Below are 22,133 nucleotides of genomic sequence, written 5' to 3'. Positions count from 1 at the left end.
CCATGAATAGGTTGGCGTACGAGGGGGCCATCCTGGTACCCATGGCTGTTCCCTTTAATTGTTGGTATGTCTGGCTTTCAAAAGTGAAGAAGTTGTGGGTCAGGATGAAGCTGGCTAAGGTGATGAGGAAAGAGGTTTTAGGTAGGGTGGCAGGTGATGGGCGTGAAAGGAAATGCTCCATCGCAGCGAGGCCCTGGACGTGCGGAATATTTGTGTATAAGGAAGTGGCATCAATGGTTACAAGGATGGTTTCCGGGGGTAACACATTGGGTAAGGATTCCAGGCGTTCGAGAAAGTGGTTGGTGTCTTTGATGAAGGATGGGAGACTGCATGTAATGGGTTGAAGGTGTTGATCTACGTAGGCAGAGATACGTTCTGTGGGGGCTTGGTAACCAGCTACAATGGGGCGGCCGGGATGATTGGGTTTGTGGATTTTAGGAAGAAGGTAGAAGGTAGGGGTGCGGGGTGTCGGTGGGGTCAGGAGGTTGATGGAGTCAGGTGAAAGGTTTTGCAGGGGGCCTAAGGTTCTGAGGATTCCTTGAAGCTCCGCCTGGACATCGGGAATGGGGTTACCTTGGCAAACTTTGTATGTGGAGTTGTCTGAAAGCTGACGCAGTCCCTCAGCCACATACTCCCGACGATCAAGTACCGTGGTCGTGGAACCCTTGTCCGCCGGAAGAATGACAATGGATCGGTCAGCCTTCAGATCACAGATAGCCTGGGCTTCAGCAGTGGTGATGTTGGGAGTAGGATTAAGGCTTTTTAAGAAGGATTGAGATGCAAGGCTGGAAGTCAGAAATTCCTGGAAGGTTTGGAGAGGCTGATTTTGAGGAAGAGGAGGTGGGTCCCGCTGCGACGAAGGACGGAACTGTTCCAGGCAGGGTTCAATTTGGATGGTGTCTTGGGGAGTTGGATCATTAGGAGTAGGATTAGGATCATTTTTCTTTGTGGCAAAGTGATATTTCCAGCAGAGAGTACAGGTGTAGGACAGTAAATCTTTGACGAGGGCTGTTTGGTTGAATCTGGGAGTGGGGGCTGAAGGTGAGGCCTTTGGATAGGACAGAGGTTTCGGATTGGGAGAGAGGTTTGGAGGAAAGGTTAACTACTGAATTAGGGTGTTGTGGTTCCAGATTGTGTTGATTGGAATTTTGAGGTTTTGGAGGGAGTGGAGCTGGAAGTGGGAGATTGAGTAGATGGGAGAGACTGGGTTTGTGTGCAATGAGAGGAGGTTGAGGTTTGCTGGAAAGGTTGTGAAGGGTGAGTGAGTTGCCTTTCCGGAGGTGGGAAACCAGGAGATTGGATAGTTTTTTGAGGTGGAGGGTGGCATGCTGTTCTAATTTACGGTTGGCCTGTAGGAGGATGCTCTGAACAGCCGGTGTGGATGTGGGAGAGGAAAGATTAAGGACTTTTATTAAGGATAGGAGTTGACGGGTGTGGTCATTGGCTGAGTTGATGTGTAGGTGAAGAATTAGGTGGGTGAGGGCAATGGATTGTTCAGTTTGGAACTGGTATAGGGACTGATGGAAAGAAGGGTTGCAGCCAGAGATGGGAACTTTAAGTGTGAGGCCTTTGGGGGTAATGCCAAATGTCAGACAAGCCTGAGAAAATAGAATATAGGAGCGTAATCTGGCTAGGGCGAAGGCATGTTTGCGGAGGGAATGTAAATATAACTTAATTGGGTCGTTGTGGGGGTGTTGTGAGGGTGACATGGTATTAGAAGGTGGAAAGTGTAACATGAGGAAATGAAAATAAAAATATATGGGGAGGGATAAAGGTGGACTGGAAAGTAACTGGAGATCTGGTGTGAAAAAAGGCGAAAAGGTGCTGGTTACAGCTGGGCTATGTTGGACTTGGGTTGGTAGACAACGATGTGCACAAAGGTTTGGTGGTTGTGTTGCCGCCAAAACACGTTAGAGGACGGAGAAATTAGGGAAAATTTTGAAAAAACTGCGTGTAATATATTAAAAGGAGTGGTTTTGTGGTGGCAGATTATGAAAATGAGGCTAGCAATTGTCTGACGAAGAAATAATGACGTGGGAAACGGCTAAAAATTATCAGTGATGTGGGAAAAACGGAAATGGAAATAAAGCGAAAGTTATTAGAACTAGCCGAAATGGTTGTTTAAAAGGTGAAAGGAACTGTTTGTGAACTAGAAATGGTGGATTTTATAGCGGTGGTAGTGTTGAAAGTGGCAAAAAAAAATTTTTTTGGTTATGGTTTGGAAGTGGGTTACGTATTATTGAGTATATATAGGCAGGATAAAATTGTATAGCAGATTACGGTAAAAAGGAGAAGGTGAATACAAAGTGAAACTACTGACAAAAACAGAAAAAGAAAATAAGACGACAGAAAAGATTTCGAAACGCAACAGTGACAATAACAAATGTAAATGTTGGGTTCAAATTAATGATATCAATATAATAGAGGGAAACATTCCACGCAGGAAAAATATATTTATACGACTTCCTCAAATCCTGCCCTGAAATGAGATCCATCCTTCATGAAATCCTCCCCACTCCACCAAGAGTGTCTTTCCGCCGTCCACCTAACCTTCGTAACCTGTTAGTTCATCCCTATGAAATCCCCAAACCACCTTCCCTACCCTCTGGCTCCTATCCTTGTAACCGCCCCCGGTGTAAAACCTGTCCCATGCACTCTCCCACCACCACCTACTCCAGTCCTGTAACCCGGAAGTTGTACACGATCAAAGGCAGAGCCACATGTGAAAGCACCCACGTGATTTACCAACTGACCTGCCTACACTGTGATGCATTCTATGTGGGAATGACCAGCAACAAACTGTTCATTCGCATGAATGGACACAGGCAGACAGTGTTTGTTGGTAATGAGGATCACCCTGTGGCTAAACATGCCTTGGTGCACGGCCAGCACATCTCGGCACAGTGTTACACCGTCCGGGTTATCTGGATACTTCCCACCGACACCAACCTATCCGAACTCCGGAGATGGGAACTTGCTCTTCAATATATCCTCTCTTCCCATTACCCACCAGGCCTCAATCTCCGCTAATTTCAAGTTGCCGCCACTCATACCTCACCTGTCATTCAACATCATCTTTGCCTCTGCACTTCCGCCTCGACTGACATCTCTGCCCAAACTCTTTGTCTTTAAATATGTCTGCTTGTGTCTGTATATGTGTGAATGGATATGTGTGTGTGTGCGAGTGTATACCCGTCCTTTTTTCCCCCTAAGGTAAGTCTTTCCGCTCCCGGGATTGGAATGACTCCTTACCCTCTCCCTTAAAACCCACTTCCTTTCGTCTTTCCCTCTCCTTCCCTCTTTCCTGATGAGGCAACAGTTTGTTGCGAAAGCTTGAATTTTGTGTGTATGTATGTGTCTGTCTGTGTTTCTATCGACCTGCCAGCGCTTTCGTATGGTAAGTCACGTCATCATATATATATATATATATATATATATATATATATATATATATATATATATATATATATATATATATATATATATATATATATATATATATATATATATATATATATATATATACTGGAAGGAAACATTCCACGTGGGAAAAATTATATATAAAAACAAAGATGAGGTGACTTACCGAACAAAAGCGCTGGCAGGTCGATAGACACACAAACAAACACAAACATACACACAAAATTCAAGCTTTCGCAACAAACTGTTGCCTCATCAGGAAAGAGGGAAGGAGAGGGGAAGACGAAAGGAAGTGGGTTTTAAGGGAGAGGGTAAGGAGTCATTCCAATCCCGGGAGCGGAAAGACTTACCTTAGGGGGAAAAAAGGACAGGTATACACTCGCACACACGCACATATCCATCCACACATACAGACACAAGCATATGTCTGCTTGTGTCTGTATGTGTGGATGGATATGTGCGTGTGTGCGAGTGTATACCTGTCCTTTTTTCCCCCTAAGGTAAGTCTTTCCGCTCCCGGGATTGGAATGACTCCTTACCCTCTCCCTCAAAACCCACTTCCTTTCGTCTTCCCCTCTCCTTCCCTCTTTCCTGATGAGGCAACAGTTTGTTGCGAAAGCTTGAATTTTGTGTGTATGTTTGTGTTTGTTTGTGTGTCTATCGACCTGCCAGCACTTTTGTTCGGTAAGTCACCTCATCTTTGTTTTATATATATATATATATATATATATATATATATACATATATATATATATATATACACACACACACACACACACACATGATGACCAAATTGTAGAGGAAACGTACAATGTAATAGAGAGAATAATGGACGAAAATAAAAAATGCTGCAAAATAGTAATGGGAGACTGGAACGCCATTGTGGGAGAAGGGAAAGAGGGAAACATAGTAGGCAGTCATGGTCTTGGAAAGAGAAATGACAGAGGTGAATGGTTAATTGACTTCTGCAGGGAAAGGCAGCTGATAGTGGCAAACACATGGTTCAAGAACCATAAGAGGAGGCTCTACACTTGGAAATCACCAGGGGATAAATATAGAAACCAAATCGATTTTATACTGGTAGAAGAAAGATACAGGAATGGAATCAAGAAGGTGCACACATTACCAGGTGCAGATATTAATAGTGACCACAACTTACTTATGGCAGAAATAGAAATAAGAATGAAAAAACTGAAAAAGGCGACAATGGTGAAGAAATGGGATCTAGAGAAGATAAGGTCCAACAAAGAACAAATTACAGAAATGCTGTCTTGGGACTTTCTAAACACATTACGAGACAAAGAAGCACCTGATAATGCCAACGAGTACTGGAATATGCTGAAAGAAGGAATCATTAAAGCAGGACAGCAAAATATAGGATATGTAAAAGGGAAAAGGTCAAAAAAACCATGGGTCACACAAGAAATGATTTCCAAGATGGAGGAGAGAAGAAAATTGAAAAACAAGAACACTGAAGATGCAAGAAAGATATACCGAAGGTTAAATAACGAACTGCGAAGAGAAACAGAGCAGGCTAGGAAAAAATGGCTAAAAGAGGAATGTGATGAAATTGAAGAACTGGACAGGAAAGGAAGATACGACTTACTATACAACAGAGTAAAGACTATGACATGGGAACAAAACAGAGCAGGAAGTGCTACTATGGAAATTTTGAGTAAAGACGAAGAGGTAGTGTATAAAGATCGTGACGATGTCCTCCAGAGATGGGAAGAATATATAAAAGAGCTATATGACACAAATAGCAAACCAGAAACTCTGGAACTTGAATCACACAACAGTGTAAGTGATGAAGAGAAAGGACCAACCATCATAATGGAAGAAGTAAAGTCTGCTATTGCTGCAATGAAAAATGGCAAAGCAGTAGGTACAGATACAATACCGGGAGAAATACTAAAATGCTTGAACCACAATGGAATAAGAGAAATATTGAGGTTATGTAATAAAATATGTGACAGTGGTGAATGGCCTGAGGACTTTTTGACAACAGTAATGATTCCATTGCCGAAAAAACAAGGAACCAAGAAATGCAGCGAGCACAGGACAATCAGCCTCATTTCACACGCAGCCAAAGTGATGTTAAGAATAATTAATAAAAGACTTGAAAAAGTAATAGAGGAGAATCTCGGCGAGGAGCAGTTTGGCTTTAGACGGAATACGGGCACCAGAGATGCAATAGGGCTCCTACGAATCTTAGGAGAAAGGTTTATTGAAAAAGGAAGAGACCTATATATGTGCTTCATCGATTTAGAAAAGGCATTTGACAATGTGGTTTGGGACAAGCTGGCGACTATTATGAGGGAAAAGAGAGTGGACTGGAAAACCAGAAGACTTATAAACTCATTGTACCTTAATCAAAAAGTTTCAGTTAAAGTGAGAGGAGAAAGTACAAACTGGATCAGACTAGGGAAAGGAGTAAGACAAGGATGCTGTTTATCACCTACTCTTTTCAACCTGTACTTGGAAAATATGATTGACCAATGCTCATTAGATGACAAAGGAGTAGAAATTGGAGGAAGAAGAGTAGGGTGCTTGAGATTTGCTGATGACATGGTCCTTCTAGCCACAGGGGAAAAAGAATGACAGGATTTGGTGGACACCATTGCAACTAACGGAAAAAAATATGGAATGAAAATTAACACAAATAAAACAAAAGTACTGGCAATAGGAGGAAATAAGAAACTAAAAATTGTGCTGAATGGAGAAAAACTAGAACAGGTGCAAAATTTTAAGTATCTTGGAAGCAGGATAGACACCGACTGGAAGTGCACCACAGAAATTAAAACAAGGATAGCAATGGCAAAAGAGGCGTTTTATAAGAAAAGGAGAATCTTCTGCAGCGGTATGGACAGAGAACTCAGAAAGAGACTCATAAAATGTCTTGTATGGAGTGTTCTTCTATATGGCGCTGAAACATGGACTATGAGGAAAAAAGACAGAGAAAGGCTGGAGGCTTTTGAGATCTGGACATGGCGGAAGATAGAAGGAATAAGTTGGATGGACAGAGTAAAAAATGAAGAGGTACTGAGAAGAGTGGGAGAGAAAAGGCAGTTACTAGATGTAATAAAGAGAAGAAAAAGAAATTGGATTGGGCATATATTAAGAAAGAATGACGGACTGATAAAAACAGTTTTAGAAAGTTATGTAGAAGGGAAAAGGAAGCGAGGAAGGAAGAGATTCCAGATACTGGATGACATGATGGACGGCACAACATACAGCAGCCTTAAGAAGGAAGCAATGGATCGTAGAAAATGGAGAGGCAAAGGACCTGCTAATATAGCAGATAACTGATTTTTTCATATATATATATAAAAGAAAAAAGATCCACCCCCAGTTGTTTGCATATGCCAGAAATACAATTCATGACTTTTTCAAACAGTATATAAAATTAACACACGTATCTGTTATTTGTGAAACCAAGAAACTATAACTGGCTGTTTATAATCTACTCAATGAGTAAATATAAGGTCTTGTGGGGAGTTACAATAATAAAACATGGTGTGCTGCCAGTTATAAATTATTGAAGAATGGCATTCTGTAAAATTAAGACAAAACAACACAAATTGAAAAATAACATCAAGTCTAGTGGAGGTACAACACAAGTTCTGATGCACATCTTGTGACAGAAGGCAGATTTGTAAAATTCTGCTAAAGCTGTCAACATATTTGAGACAAAATATTTTATTCAATATTATTGACCCTGCATGTTTAGCATCTTCAAGTAAACATTTGCGTGCGTTCATATGTCTATAGCGTTAAGAGGTCTTACACTGCAGGTCAACAACTGGAAGCAGTTATTTCCATAAATTATCTGGGAGTACGCACTAGGAGTGATTTAAAATGGAATGATCATATAAAGTTTATAGTCGGTAAAGTAGATGCCAGACTGAGATTCATTGGAATAATCCTAAGGAAATGCAATCTGAAAACAAAGGAAGTAGGTTACAGTACGCTTGTTCGCCCACTGCTTGAATACTGCTCAGCAGTGTGGGATCCGTACCAGATAGGGTTGATAAAAGAGATAGAGAAGATCCAACGGAGAGCAGCGCGCTTTGTTACATGATCATTTAGTAATCGCGAGAGCGTTACGGAGATGATAGATAAACTCCAGTCGAGGACTCTGCTGGAGAGACGCACAGTAGCTCGGTACGGGTTTTTGTTAAAGTTTCGAGAACATACCTTCACCGAAGAGTCAAGCAGTATATTGCTCCCTCCTATGTATATCTCGCGAAGAGACCATGAGGATAAAATCAGAGAGATTAGAGCCCACACAGAAGCATACCGACATTCCTTCTTTCCACGAACAATACGAGACTGGAATAGAAGGGAGAACCGATAGAGGAACTCAAGGTACCCTCCGCCACACACCGTCAGGTGGCTTGCAGAGTATGGATGTAGATGATAAAAGAAACATCGGAATACTCCTAGAGCATCGGAATTTCGCAAACCACACTAAAATGCATAATTCAGCGTTAAGTGCGCATTCGTATGTCCAGATTCACAATGAAGTAGGCCCATACCTGAAAATAAGCTTTTCAGTACGTTTTCTGGGATGTCAATTTTCTTGGAGTACCCCTACTGCATAATCTCATGTTTGTTCTTTTTGAGGTCATGCCATTTGTGCCAGAAGATGAAAATGTTCATTTGAAATTCACCAAACAGTTGAAACTAGCAAATGGTGCTGAATGAAACACTTTAGTTTCAAATAAGTTGGTTGCCTCTGCAGGGAAGATTAATTGCTTTAGCAACTCAACAAAAATAACTTCATTATTCTGCAAGACGATCAATGCTTGATTGCCAACAATGTGGAAATAAAATAAGAAGACTGAAAATTATAACATATTTCAGTCTTCTGTAATAATGTGAATGTATTTTAATTCAGTTGATAGCTCCCAGCCATACAAATTCATACAATCTCCCCACCCGCCCACTTGATGTGAAAGCGATTAACACAGAGAAAACAGCAAAATCTCTAAACGTAAACTTGAGTAACGTAAAGGCTATCCCCCTCCCCACCACAACAACTTGGTCTACTTCTGCATGTGCAGATCTGGCAGCTTGGGTGCACTAGGAAAGTTTTTCTGGCTAGAATCTGGCTGCTTGCTGCTACTGCTTATGTAGCTAGCAGTCGCACTTCCAGTAGCCAGGAGCAGTAGAGGGCACTGATTATATGTAACTTCAGCTCTGCACACGTGCGTGAGCCCGCAAGCTACCAATCAAACGAAACTAATGTAAACAGTTGTGATGTCATGCTCATCGAAAGCAATTTTCTGTTACGAAGTATTGCACAGTTTTCGTCCTAAAGCCCTTGACACTTTTTGCTGTCGGGAGACGCTTGTGTGTACACTGTGCTTTGTTGTTGTAAATGACATCGTCTTTTTGCAATTAAGTTTTATTTTGGTATTTTTCTATAGTTTATATTTTATTGCTGCAGTATTACTCTGCAGCAGTGGGCTAAAGTCAAATTCTTTGTTAGGGAATCAGTTCTTATCAGTAAAAATTACAAATATTTAACTGAAATCTAAAACAATAAAACATTTGTGGATTTATCCCACTTGTCCAGGGCCATAGACACCCAGTAAAACTGGGAAATATTTAAAAAAACACCAGATAGAGATAGATAGATAGAGAGAGAGAGAGAGAGAGAGAGAGAGAGAGTGAGTCATGTCTTTGTCAAGCAGATATTGTTTCACCCCAGTTTTAACTGTCATCTTTTCTTGGTAACGGATGCTAGAGTAGTTAAGCATAATGAGCAACTTACATTATTTTGAACTGTTACTGATCGTAAAGCACTCTTTCTTAGATGAGAAAAAAGGGGGAGGGGGAGTATAAGGTTCCTAAGAATTATTCTTGAATTAAAGCACTAACATAAAATTTTAGGTTTGCAAATGGAAGTTACAATATGTGATATGATGAAATTTAATTTTTTTTTAATGCACACTGATCAGTTAGAACATTATAATTACCCTTTTAGATAGGTAATAAGTATATAAATATCAGTATTCCACATGGAGGGCATAAGCAATATAAACACTGCATAGTTTGTGAGGTACTCGTGGAATGGGTAGCGCATAACCAGGTAATCCCTCACTTGACAACTGACGGATCAGAGACAATTTTCTGACACATGGTGTTTAGCAAAGCTTGGAGTGGAATTATGCCCGCCACCCCCCTGTTCCCCTGACCTCCTACATAGTTCTGTGGACACTGTTGTAATCCCCCCCCCGACCTTCAACATAAAGTGTGGTGAAGATTACCTTTACCAAAATGATTATAGAGGGACCTGAAGGATTGAGAATTGCATGGCAGCCCACAGCTGCAAAAGTCATCAACGTTGAAACCAGTTTCCTATAAACAACATCAGTAAATGCAGCTGATGGTGTTATTGTTACTACATACTTAACACTATATACAAATAAATAATACCATTGGCATCATGTGAAAAAGAAGGGAATAAGAAAGGTGACTAAGCAACTATTATGAAGCTTAAGATGTTATGAAGGTTGAAAACGAGTGTCACAGAAACAGAAGGTTTCATCAAATGTTCATGAAGCCACTAGGAGACAACAAAGTCGTTTAAGTAACTTGTGGGTATGTGGCTGGATAAACTCTTCAAAAGAACACTGATATTTCAACTAGTACCCCCTAAGGTATACTCATACATGGTGTCCCAGAAGTGTTGTGACAAACTTCTACGGGAGGTGGGGTACATAATAAGGATTGAGAATTGCACGGCAGCCCACAGCTGCAAAAGTCATCATACACTGCTAGGTGGTGCTGTACACGAGAGCACTGGATGGGAACACCACTTGCTTGAAGATGTTCCAACAAATATGGGTAAAAAGTGTGGTTCCATTGTGATGGGATACCTGCTCATTTTGGACTGGCTGTGTGTGCATTTGAACAGATCATTCCTGTTTCGATGGATTGGGTGTGGTGGACCAGTTCCCTGGCCCCAACGCTCACTGGGTTTACTGAGCCCTGATTTCTTTCTGTGGGGAGCCGTGAAATCTCTTGTATCATGATCCTGTGGAGTCTAAAATGGATCATATCGCAAGAATTGTCTGCGCAGCTGCTACAATTAAAGAAACTCCCGGTGTGTTTCAATGTGTCAGGCATGCGTAGCGACTGATGGTGCTAACTTTGAGCACCTGTTGGAATACTCTCCTAGTGTGTTTCAAAGTGTCAGGCATGCGTACCGACTGATGGTGCTAACTTTGAGCACCTGTTGGAATATTAGAGATGTGTTCGTATCATACACAGTGTTTACTCATTAGGTATAAAAGATGTTTCAAATGAAGCATGCGTTTGTTTCCTTTTTGGTCTCTGACCTCTGCTACCACCTACCCCAGCCGTTTTTAACCATGGGTTGCTATGCAATTATCAATCTTTATGATGTGCCCCACTTCCCCCGAAGTTTGTCGCAACATTTCTAGAAAACCCTATATAAAGAAGGAAGTAGGCCATTCTAGCCCCTGGCAAGCAAAAGTTTCCCACACTTCCTTCTGCACTGTGATGTCATGTGGAGTATCTGTGCATTCAGTAGAACATGGAAATCGTGATGTGCCTCCAAGGAAAATAACTCTTTTTGTGTCAATATGAGCATGGGTTACTGCAACTGCACCATGGTACAGGGCATTAGTGTTGCTCAAAAGATGAAAAATTCAAAGATGAGCTCTTGAAATGTGAATGAATAGTTTGATGCAAATGCACGGACATTTTCACGTCATGTGGCAGAAACTTAAAAATAATGCCTTTACCAAAACCAGTGGCATAGCGTAGTGTTCCTGACATGCTGAAGGTTATGGGTTCAAATCCCTACATATGATACTACATTTTTATTTTTATTTTTACATCTTTACTGGAATAACTTTGACCATTCTTGTTATTTAGTTAATTGCTATAAAAATAATTTTTATTTCTAATGCTTTGCTGCATCATTTTAATCATCATATTAACTTTTTTATTTGTTCTAATTTTTTCTTCCTCTCATCCTTTTCTTATCTGAAACTTTTGTGATGTGATTTTTAATTACTTGTATTTATCTATCATAATACTGGTATTTAATAAGCATTTGAAAATACCAATCTATCGGGTACAAAACAAAATAATCTATTTGTATTAGCTATGCAATGGTATTGACAACATATTTTTCGTTACAAGATGCACATGTTTTTTTGACAGTAGTCATCATACAAACATTTAAAACACGGATTCTTGCTGCACTATGGACAAAATAACAGAGATTAAGGTTTAAATAAAAGAAGACAGTTATTAATAAAACTAAATTCATGGGCAAAAATATACACGGCCAAGGAAAACAAATTAGTATTTCCTTTTAGAGGTTTCCAATTCATTTAAGATTTATTGCTGAGCATGCTTGATGTGTTGACATAGTTCTGTAAGAGTTGTCGGTTGAAGAGTCACTTCTTGTCCCATCATCGTGTTCCACACATGCTCAATTGGGGACAAGTCCAGAGGTCATGCTGGCCAAGGAAGTTGCTGCACATCTTGCAGAGAATACTGGAACAACCGATCACCTTCCTATTGCAAGAATGGCAAAAGAACAGGTCTAACAACATTCTGCTCATACCCAGCCCTGGTCACCATCCCCTCCAGAAACACCAAAGTTTGTAGCTTATCACACCTCAGACAATAAGCCTGGGGTGGAGCCAGTAAGTTTGGATCAATGCACTCTACGAGACAACATTCACCAGGTATATGCACTAAACTCCATCTCTTATGGCCAGGCAGAATCTGCTTTCATCGATGAAGACTGCGGCGCACCATTCCATCTTCAGAGTGATCATCTGACAGCACCAGTCAAGCAGTGCATGTCTATGCTGTGATGAGCAGAAGATTGTGCACGCCTGTAGTCCCACTACTAATATCTGGTTCACAACAGTTCATGTTGACACGTCTGGTCTCACAAGCCCTCTCATCTGTGTCGTGGTAGCTGTATGATCTGCCACCGCTGCTCTTCACAATATGACGATACTGGTGGGCGCCTGTGCTGTGCAGACACACAGTACCATTACTACAGGTGAGAATGTCCACATGACCCCCGATACCAGCATCGTTCCACAGCTGATACAATATGTCCAACTTGTGTGGTGCTCTGAAACATCCGTCTCACCACTCAGAAGGCCACAATTTAACTCCTTTCAAACTCGCTCAGTTGGCTCTAGAACACACAAGTGCGTCTCTGTGGCATGGTTGCCTGCTTGCTCCACGTTTGCATCACACTGAACCTTCTCGCTATGAGCATATGAGCATTCCTATTAAAGAGCAGACACAGATGCCACTTTGGTAACTATGCCACTATTCTGTCTGTTGATGGATGATGTTGAAACCATTATCAGTACACCTACTATCTCCCAAGTGGCATATGCCATCAGCGCATCGATGTTGTCTTGCCAGGTGTACTAAGTTTTGTTTTCCAGCAGTGTAAAAAGATAAAATGGTAGAAATTAAATCAAAGTTAATACATGAAAAGTATGGACAAAGATTCCAAATGAAAAAGAGCAAATAAAAAAATATGTTTAAATCAATATAATAACGATAAAAGTTATGCATATAAAAATAAAAAAGCACCTGATGAGATTGAATCACACAATCTTCAGCATATGATGAGTGTGTCTAAACCACTATACTACGTGGACACTGTAGGAAATGATGCTGATGAATCACAAGTATAAGAAATACCAGAAACTGCGAAAGTTGAAAAAAATCTTATTAAGAGATGTGGGAACAGTGTGCGACAACTCTAATCTCTCATGTTCTCCTAGATGTGCTGAAATACATTGGAGGCTATATCGCATTACAATGTCAAGACACTGATAAATCATTGGTTTTTCCAGCAATAAAAAGTAAAGTACGAAAACATAATACAGAGTGAATACAATTATATCTTGTGGGGATGTTTCTCATCCAATGCCAGCATGGAGAAATAAAGTGTTGTACTTTGCAGCAGAATTTGTTGCTTTTCATGCAAACATAAAAAAAGGTTGTAAAATGCACTATATCTTTAAACAAAAGTTACCTGAGGTTATGACACAGTTGTTGCTCTTTTTGTAGGAACACGATTAGGAATCCGAATTAAGACACTAAGTTGGAAGCCAGAATGAAATGTGCCACAAGAAGGAATGAGCTATGAATTATATCTTCATCTGGTAAATGATAAAGAGAAATCTGGAAAAGGCTGCATTACCATCTGCTTCTTCATCAAACAAGTGATTTATTTTCCCCTCTTAAATATGGTTTATTTGGTCCTAAGGTGCAATACATCTGTCAAGCCACTTGATTTGATTTGTCCAGATCTTTATTAAATTTAATCAACAGGAAAATGAACGTATAATACGCCCCAGTGGCTGCAGTTTGGTGCATTTGCCATGAAAACCCACAGCTGTGCTGCACTATGTATTCTCGCTAACATCAGTCGGATCCAGCCAATAGCAAATGTTCTTGCTGAAATGGACCATCCCGGAATCTCTACCATTTTTGAAAATTAGGGGTGGCAGCAGGGAGGAGGTGAGGTGCGGGGGTTTACCTTTCGAAATGTCGACACTTTCTGACAAATTTACCTTTCTGCAGTCCCAGAAGTTATTCAAACATCTTTTAACTGGGGACACCTTAAAGTTCACAGACAGGACTAATAAATATTTTCAAACACACTACTTCTTACACAATGTTGCATGCAGGGCTCTGCAGCACGTCGCCCCAAATATGAGTTTTAGTTGACCCTACAACACAGTTATGACTGCAGTCGAAGTCATTATGACAGCCTTAAAGAACAAATGAAAACTTTTCCCTGATTAAGATTCTGTCAAAATGAGGTAATTAGAAATGGAACTCAAGCTTGGACAGGGAAGTAAATCAGCTCTGTCCTGGTCAAAGGAATCATCCCTGCATTTGCCTGAAGTGATTTACAGAAATTGCTAAAATCCTAAATCTGCTGTATGTGGATTTTAACCCTGATCTTTACTACTGATGAGTCCAGTGTCTTAACCTCTCTGCCACCTCACTTGGTGGCTAAACAAGACTCTGATTTGCATACAAATCACCAGCGGCTAGACCTAATATGCTTCTCGAGGTCCCCATTCACACACAAACAATTACATGAAACTTAATTGTGTTCTTCATCACCATTTGAAACATGAATTTGGTAAACTATTTAACACTGCTAAATATTTCATACAATACAATAAAGATATCTAACTATTTTTACTTACAGTTGTGATTTATGCCTACTTACCAAGTTCATTGTAGACAAAGGAATCAGTCTGCACTCTTTCACTAAATTTGTGAGTTTCACAGCAAACCAAGACTGGCACATTGTAAGTGTGAGCAAGCAAAGCTATTTGCGAGGCCCCTGCGCGAGACATCACATATCCATTTGCCAGGAGGGCATGGGCTCCAAGTAATACCTTTGTTGCCTGTGGAATTGTGAATGGTTCCAACGTGATTACATAGGTTTTTAATCAAACAGATAATTTGACTACAAAGAAGTATTATTTCTCATTACAAGCAATGCACAGTATGAATATAATAATCCTTGAATCCAAATTATTGTGACATTGTCTCACGTGATTGTGCAGTAGCAAGTTGGTTCCTTTTTTATTAATTAATCCACTAAGTATTAAAAGAGTTTTTTTTTTTACACAATAAACGTTTTACACCACACTTTTGGTCAATTTTTAGTTCGATATTTTCAAGTAAGTATGTTCATATGTATAAAATTAACAGAATGTAGTTTATTTCACAATAAAGAACCGAACATGAGAGAGTACTTCAAGAACATTAGCATCCCAACTGACTATTAACCATACTATTACAGCTTATCATACAACAGTGTGCCCAAGTATGTCCGGAGTCAAAATTAAGTACAGCCACACTACACCAGTGAATGGGAAGAGACTAAATAGTGACTGTGTAAATAGGATCACATTTGGTTCTTCAATTTAGCATCATATATGATCAGTTAATGTGTACTTAAAAGCTTGCATACAAATCCTCTTGAAAATGACCAAATGTTTGAGGGTGGTCAACAATGTGGAGTAAAACATCTGGTTTCAAATAAAACTACACCTTCAGCAAAAAAAAGTGTATTTTGATTGATTTTTGGTGGATATGTATTCAAATATGAATAAAACCTCCAAATATATAAATATATTCTGTACTTGTTTTTTAAGAACATTCCGAACAGCTTTCATTCTTAATAAATCAGAGCCCAATCTGGATGAATTGATGGGATAGACAATTAAGAACTACATCAATTTGCATTATAATCAGTTTTTCTTCATCTACTACAAGTATACAAGCAGTTAACATTAATCACAATTTTAGAAAAAATTTAAAAAATGTCTCTCAGGGGGTGGGGTAAGCTGTAGAAATACTATCATCCTAGTACCCGTCACCAAGGCAAAGGTCACTAACGAACGCTTGGTCAATGGCGCTTGAACTGGGAGTAAGCTGGCTCAAATCCTGGCAGTGGAATAGATTTTCAATGTCAGTATTTGGCTGGCAAGCGGGATAGAGGTGGTGGCGTAAACTTCTGATCATCAGACTTTGTGCCAATTTCCTGGTTTAAATAACAAATCTCTCTGCAGTCTCTCATGAAGTAAGGGTATGTGACACAGTTCACAGTGACCCGTAAGTCTAATAGATACGTTAAGCTCGGTGGCCCCCTTGGTGCTGTTTGGTTGGAACAGTCTGTGCGCCGGCACCGGGTTCCACCCTCTCTCTGCTCTCATCATCATCCAATACTAATATTACCCCGCCCCCCCCCCCCCACACCTTCCCTTCCCTTCCACACTTACACCACAGGCCATTAAAATTGCTACACCACGAAGGTGACGTGCTACAGACGCGAAATTTAACCAACAGGAAGAAGGTGCTGTGTTATGCAAATGATTAGCTTTTCAGAGCATTCACACAAGGTTGGCACCGGTGGCGACTCCTACAACGTGCTGACATAAGCAAAGTTTCCAACTGATTTCTCATACACAAACAGCACTTGACCGGCATTGCCTGGTGAAATGTTGTTGTGATGCCTCATGTAAGGAGGAGAAATGTGTATCATCACATTTCCGACTTTGATAAAGGTCGGATTGTAGCCTATCGCGATTGCGGTTTATCATATCGCGGCATTGTTGCTCGAGTTGGTCGAGAGCCAATGACCGTTAGCAGAATATGGAATCGGTGGGTTCGGGAGGGTAATACAGAACGCCGTCCTGGATCCCAACGGCCTCGTATCACTAGCAGTCGAGATGACAGGCATCTTATCCGCATGGCTGTAACGGATCCTGCAGCCACGTCTTGATCCCTGAGTCAATAGATGGGGACGTTTGCAAGACAACAACCATCTGCACTAACAGCTCGACATTGTTTGCAGCAGCATGGACTATCAGCTCGGAGACCATGGCTGCGATTACCCTTGACGCTGCATCACAGACAGGAGCACCTGCGATGGTGTACTCAATGACAAACCTGGGTGCATGAATGGCAAAACGTCATTTTTTCGGATGAATCCAGGTTCTGTTTACAGCATCATGATCGCATCCATGTTTGGCGACATTGCGGTGAACACACATTGGAAGCGTGTATTCCTCATCGCCATCTACATCTACATCTACATCCATACTCCGCAAGCCACCTGACGGTGTGTGGCCATACAGGAGTATCACCTGGCATGATGGTATGGGGTGCCAATGGTTACACGTCTCGGTCACCTCTTGTTCGCATTGACGGCACTTTGAACAGTGGACATTACATTTCAGATGTGTTACGACCTGTGGCTCTAACCTTCATTCGATCCCTGGGAAACCCTACATTTCAGCAGGATAATGCACAACCGCATGTTGCAGGTCCCGTACAGACCTTTCTGGATACAGAAAATGTTCGACTGCTGCCCTGGTCAGCACATTCTCCAGATCTCTCACCAACTGAAAACGTCTGGTCAATGGTGACCGAGCAACTGGCTCTTCACAATACGCCAGTCACTATTCTTGATGAACTGAATTGTGTTGAAGCTGCATGGGCAGCTGTACCTGTGCACACCATCCAAGCTCTGTTTGACTCAATGCCCATGCGTATCAAGGCCGTTATTACGGCCAGAGTTGATTGTTCTGGGTACTGATTTCTCAGGATCTATGCAACCAAATTGCATGAAAATGTAATCACATGTCAGTTCTAGTATAATATATTTGTCCAATGAATACCTGTTTATCATCTGCATTTCTTCTTGGTGTAGCAATTTTAATGGCCAGTAGTGTATTTCATGTTTCATTTAATTTTCCAGATTTATTATCTGTCTATCTGGGCAAAAGAGCTGTTGTTGAAAAACCACCAGTCTAACATTCCACAGCTGTTCATCATCTTGTTTTGACAATCTTTTGCTGTTATATCACACTGTTATACGGGTGTTCCACTTTTCTCTTTGCTTTACATCATGATAAAACTTTTACAGGCATGGGAGACTGAACCTTACCTCACGCATGATGAAACTGGCAGCGGGTAACAATACATATGAACATTTTAGGCCATGCTTCACAAGTCGGCGCAACATTTCCCGCCCTTCAAGCCACGGCCGCCCATCTGCCACAACAACATGAAATCTTTTCCCGCTATCATGAGCCTTCAGCAGAATTCTCGTCAACAACGATGAACTGAAAATAAAGAAAATTGTTTATAAATTAATAATAGTTATAGATTACTAAACAAAATATTATGAAAAGGCACATTTCTACTCAGCATATGACGACATGCTTAGTTGCAGACAAAAACAAAGAAAAGACTGTTACACACTGAGCTTTCAGCCAAAGCCCTCTTCGAAAAGGAAAACACATTCACACAAGAAAGCACACCTCACACACGACCACTATCTGCAGTCACTCTGGCCAGAATTCAACTGTTCTGCACAGAGTGGACGCATCAATTTGGAGTGGGGTGGGGAACGGGGAAGGATAGCCCCACCCCCTTCTTTCACACTGACCTTCACATTTTCAGATTCCACCAGTCTCTGTCCCTCAAAAACTCATTATTGCAAAAATGCATCTCCAAGCACAGGCATCCCAGAACCACCTCTGCTCCCTCAAGAAGATACTGCTACTTATGCAATCCCTATCACAAGCATCATATCTCTGAAGTTGAATCCCTTGCACTTCAGCACCTGGAAGAGCATTCCAGACACCACCTCCTAGTTATCCAGTCTGCTGACATCCTACTGCCAACCCAATTCCCAACCTACCCACAGTGTTCCTCCTCGTTAACTCCTCATAGCACTCACATCTGTATAGCTAACCGAAATTCCTTGCCCCACTCCACTACATCCAGATCTGAAACAATCCCAGAACACAGTTTTTAACCTTTCCACCAAAATACTCTGCCCCAAAGAAGTTCTAGTCCTATCCAAAGGCCTCACCATCAGCCCTGCACCCAAATTTAACCATGCTGGACTTGACAAAGACCTACTCTCCTTCTCCCAATCCTTGAAATGGGAACACTCCTTTGCCACCAATCCCTCCAACCTAATCCCCATTCATACCTGTTATCCTCCCCACCTCTAACCTAACCACCCTTAGGTCACATTTCAAGAATCCAACTTGGCCTCACCTCCTTCCCCAGGTCCCTTCCCAAGAACAACTTTTCACCAGAAGAAAGGACAGCCAAACACAGCCTCAGAACAGATCCTGACCTAATCATCCTAATTGCGGAAAAAATCAGAGAACCTCTCTCCTGAATTCATTTCCCTCCTCACCCCTTTGACATCACACACACACACACACACACACACACACACACACACACACACACACACACACACCTACCTTCCACCTGATCTCCAAAATCCACAAGCCTAACAATCCTGAGCAACCCGTTGTAGCTGGTTATTGTGCTTCCACTGAAAGAATTTTGGCCCTCACTGATCAACACTTCCAATCAACTACCAAAAATTGAGCCTCCCAAGTCATAGATATCAACAACTTACTTCACCGACTCCCCACCAACCACACTCCTTTACCTCTTGGATCCTATTCAATGTTGACACTGCTTCCCTGTACACCACCATCCCTCATGCCCATTGTCTTCCTGCTATTGAACACTACCTCTCCCACTGTTGTTCAGACTCCAAAACCACTACCTCACTCCTCATACACCTTACTAACTTTATTAACTAACACACTTCTACTTCTCCTCTGAAGGGGGGTATACAAACAAATCCATGGTATAGCATGAGAACCCGCATCACACCCTCCTATGCCAACCTCTTTATGTGCCCGTAACCCTAAACCCCTTGCCTGGTTCAGGTTCACTGATGATATCTTCATTATCTGGACTCAGGGCCAAGGCACCCTATCCCAATTCCTTCACAACTTCAACTTCTCTTCCTCCTGCTTTACCTGGTCTTTCTCAACCCTGGACGTTGACCTGCTCGTTTCTGATGGGTCCATCCACAACTTCGTCCACATAAAACCCACCAACCATGCCTGCATTTCAACAGCTGCTATCCCTTCCACACCAAAATATCCCTCCCACACAGCCTGGTCACTCAGGGACAGTGCATCTGCTGTGATTAGAACTCCCTTACCCAGTTCGCTGAAGGGCTCACAAAGTCTTTCACAGAGAGGCACTGTCCCCCAGACCTGGTCTGCAAAAAGATTTCCTATGCCATTCCCCCACACACACATCCAATCCTCCCACCACTGCTAAAAGTCAGCTACAAAGGAGTGCCCCCCTTCATCACCTAGTATCACCCTGGACTGAAACAAATGAGCCATATCCTTCGCCAGGGCTTTGATTATCTATCACCACGCCCTGAAACAAGGGAAATCCTACCCAAGATCCTTCCCTACCTCATTAAGTAGTGTTCCATCATCCACCCAAACCCCACAACATCCTAGCCCACATCTATGCCACTGCCAATCCTAACCCCTTGTCACAGGGATCACATGCCTGTGGAAGACCCAGGTGCAAGAACTGCCAAATCCACCCACCCAGCACTACTTATTCCAGTCCTGTCACAGGCTAGGCCACCAGTGAAAAAATTCATATCATATACCAGCTCTGCTGCAATCAGTGCACAGTTTTTTTTTTTTTTAAATTGGTATGTCTACCAACCAGCTGTCCATGAGGATGGATGACCACTGCCAAAGTGTGGCTAAGAGAAAAGTGGACCACCTTTGGCACAAAATGCAGCAGAACATTAGATGCTCGATTTCAACTGCCTCCTTTACAACCCAGGCCATCTGGATCCTGCCCTCCACCACCAGCTTTTCTGAACTTCATCGTTGAGAGTTATCCTTACAACACATTCTCTGGCCCAGAAATCATCCTGTCCTCAACCTAAGGTAACCTACTGTCTCCACAGTCTCCAGCCAACAGTTTCACCTCTTCTCTCTTATCATCTCCTCCAAATTCACGTCCCCTCACTCTCTGCCACTGCAACCACCAGTCTTTTCCCCTTCTCTGCTCCTCTCCTTTTCTGCTCACCTCCTCCTACAGCCTCCTGATGCTGCTCCTGGTAGCCTTATCCCACCTCCTACTACCTGCACGCTCCTCCAGGCAGCGCTGACTCCTCTCCCTCCAGCCATATCCTGCTATATCTCCTCCCTTCCCTGCCCCATTCTGGATTTCTGCTACTGCTGGAACAATACAATTGCATTTTGGCCAGAGTGACCGGAGATAGCTGTCGTGTATGCATGGGGTGTGCCTGGCTGGGTGAATTGCAAGTTTTTATTCTCCTTTCTGAAAGAGAGATTGGCTGTAAGCTCAACGTGTAGCAGTCTTTTCATTGTGCCTGTCAGCATCTCAATGTGTTATCCTTCTAGGCACAGTGATCTACCCATTCATAATATTGTTGATATTCCAACCAGGACTTCCCATAGTTTGATTAAACAAAATGATACTCTGATAAGCAGTTAAACCAATTATTGGCAATTATGAGTCATCCTTTACCAACTTAAGCAGTTTGTGAAATTGCTTCACATAGTTCTTTATTATTATTCTACCAGTCACAACATGAAATGTAAAAATCTTCATAGGCAATGGGATACTTCGTTTGTTGGCAGTCTGGTTGGGTTGGGGAGATTATCTCCAAATCTGAGATTAGTACGACAGTTTGGGATGCCTTCACTACACTGGGTATTCAGAACAATAACAGTGATGTCATTGGAACTTTTCTGCAAGATAATTTACAAATTTTGTCATGAGTTATAGTGTTTTTAGCTATAACACAAACGGCTGCTAAACAAATGGCGTTCTGTGGCTTGATAGCCAAATGTTTAAGAAGTCTAAATTTTTGAAGTGACTAAGTTGCAAAATCTTACAGTTAGTTATGGACTCTTGTGGAGAGAAGAAGGCAAGACTGATGAGATGTGGATATGGAGTGCTAACAGCAGTTTTAAATTTCACAGAGAAACTTTACAGTTCCAGCACAGGTGCACGAGATTTTACAGATGCAGCTTTGCTATAGTAATTCCTGATTGGCAATGTGATTTTCAAGGTCAAGTATACAGTGATTTAGCCTCAGCTGATGTGGCAATTTTGTGTCAGATTAGGGAGCAAACAGTTGCTTGCAATTAAAGTGGGAGTAAATCATATTGTTTCTGGAGAGTTATCCTGAGATGCTTTTCTCTGATGAGGCCACCAAATATACTGTAAACAGTAACTTGGAGACTAAACAGTTATTGTTAACA

The 22,133-nt window shown here is 41.6% G+C and overlaps 1 protein-coding gene across 3 annotated transcripts in view; it reads right to left on the bottom strand.

Annotated features, from left to right (window-relative positions):
• Positions 1 to 22,133, bottom strand: part of LOC126418448 (uncharacterized) — a 106,985-nt gene that overhangs the window by 12,132 nt on the left and 72,720 nt on the right. For all 3 annotated transcript variants that reach the window (XM_050085223.1, XM_050085216.1, XM_050085230.1), the window contains exons 9-10: positions 17,927 to 18,104; positions 14,693 to 14,873 (exon numbers count right to left, since the gene is read on the bottom strand). In XM_050085223.1, coding sequence (XP_049941180.1) covers positions 14,693 to 14,873; positions 17,927 to 18,104 — 359 coding nt within the window. The remainder of the gene's footprint in view (positions 1 to 14,692; positions 14,874 to 17,926; positions 18,105 to 22,133) is intronic.

The sequence above is a fragment of the Schistocerca serialis genome, chromosome 1 (assembly GCF_023864345.2).
Source record: "Schistocerca serialis cubense isolate TAMUIC-IGC-003099 chromosome 1, iqSchSeri2.2, whole genome shotgun sequence".
NCBI classification, from domain to species: Eukaryota; Metazoa; Arthropoda; class Insecta; order Orthoptera; family Acrididae; genus Schistocerca; species Schistocerca serialis.
Note: the sequence above shows the minus strand (reverse complement) of the source record. Positions and strands in the feature narration are given on the sequence as shown.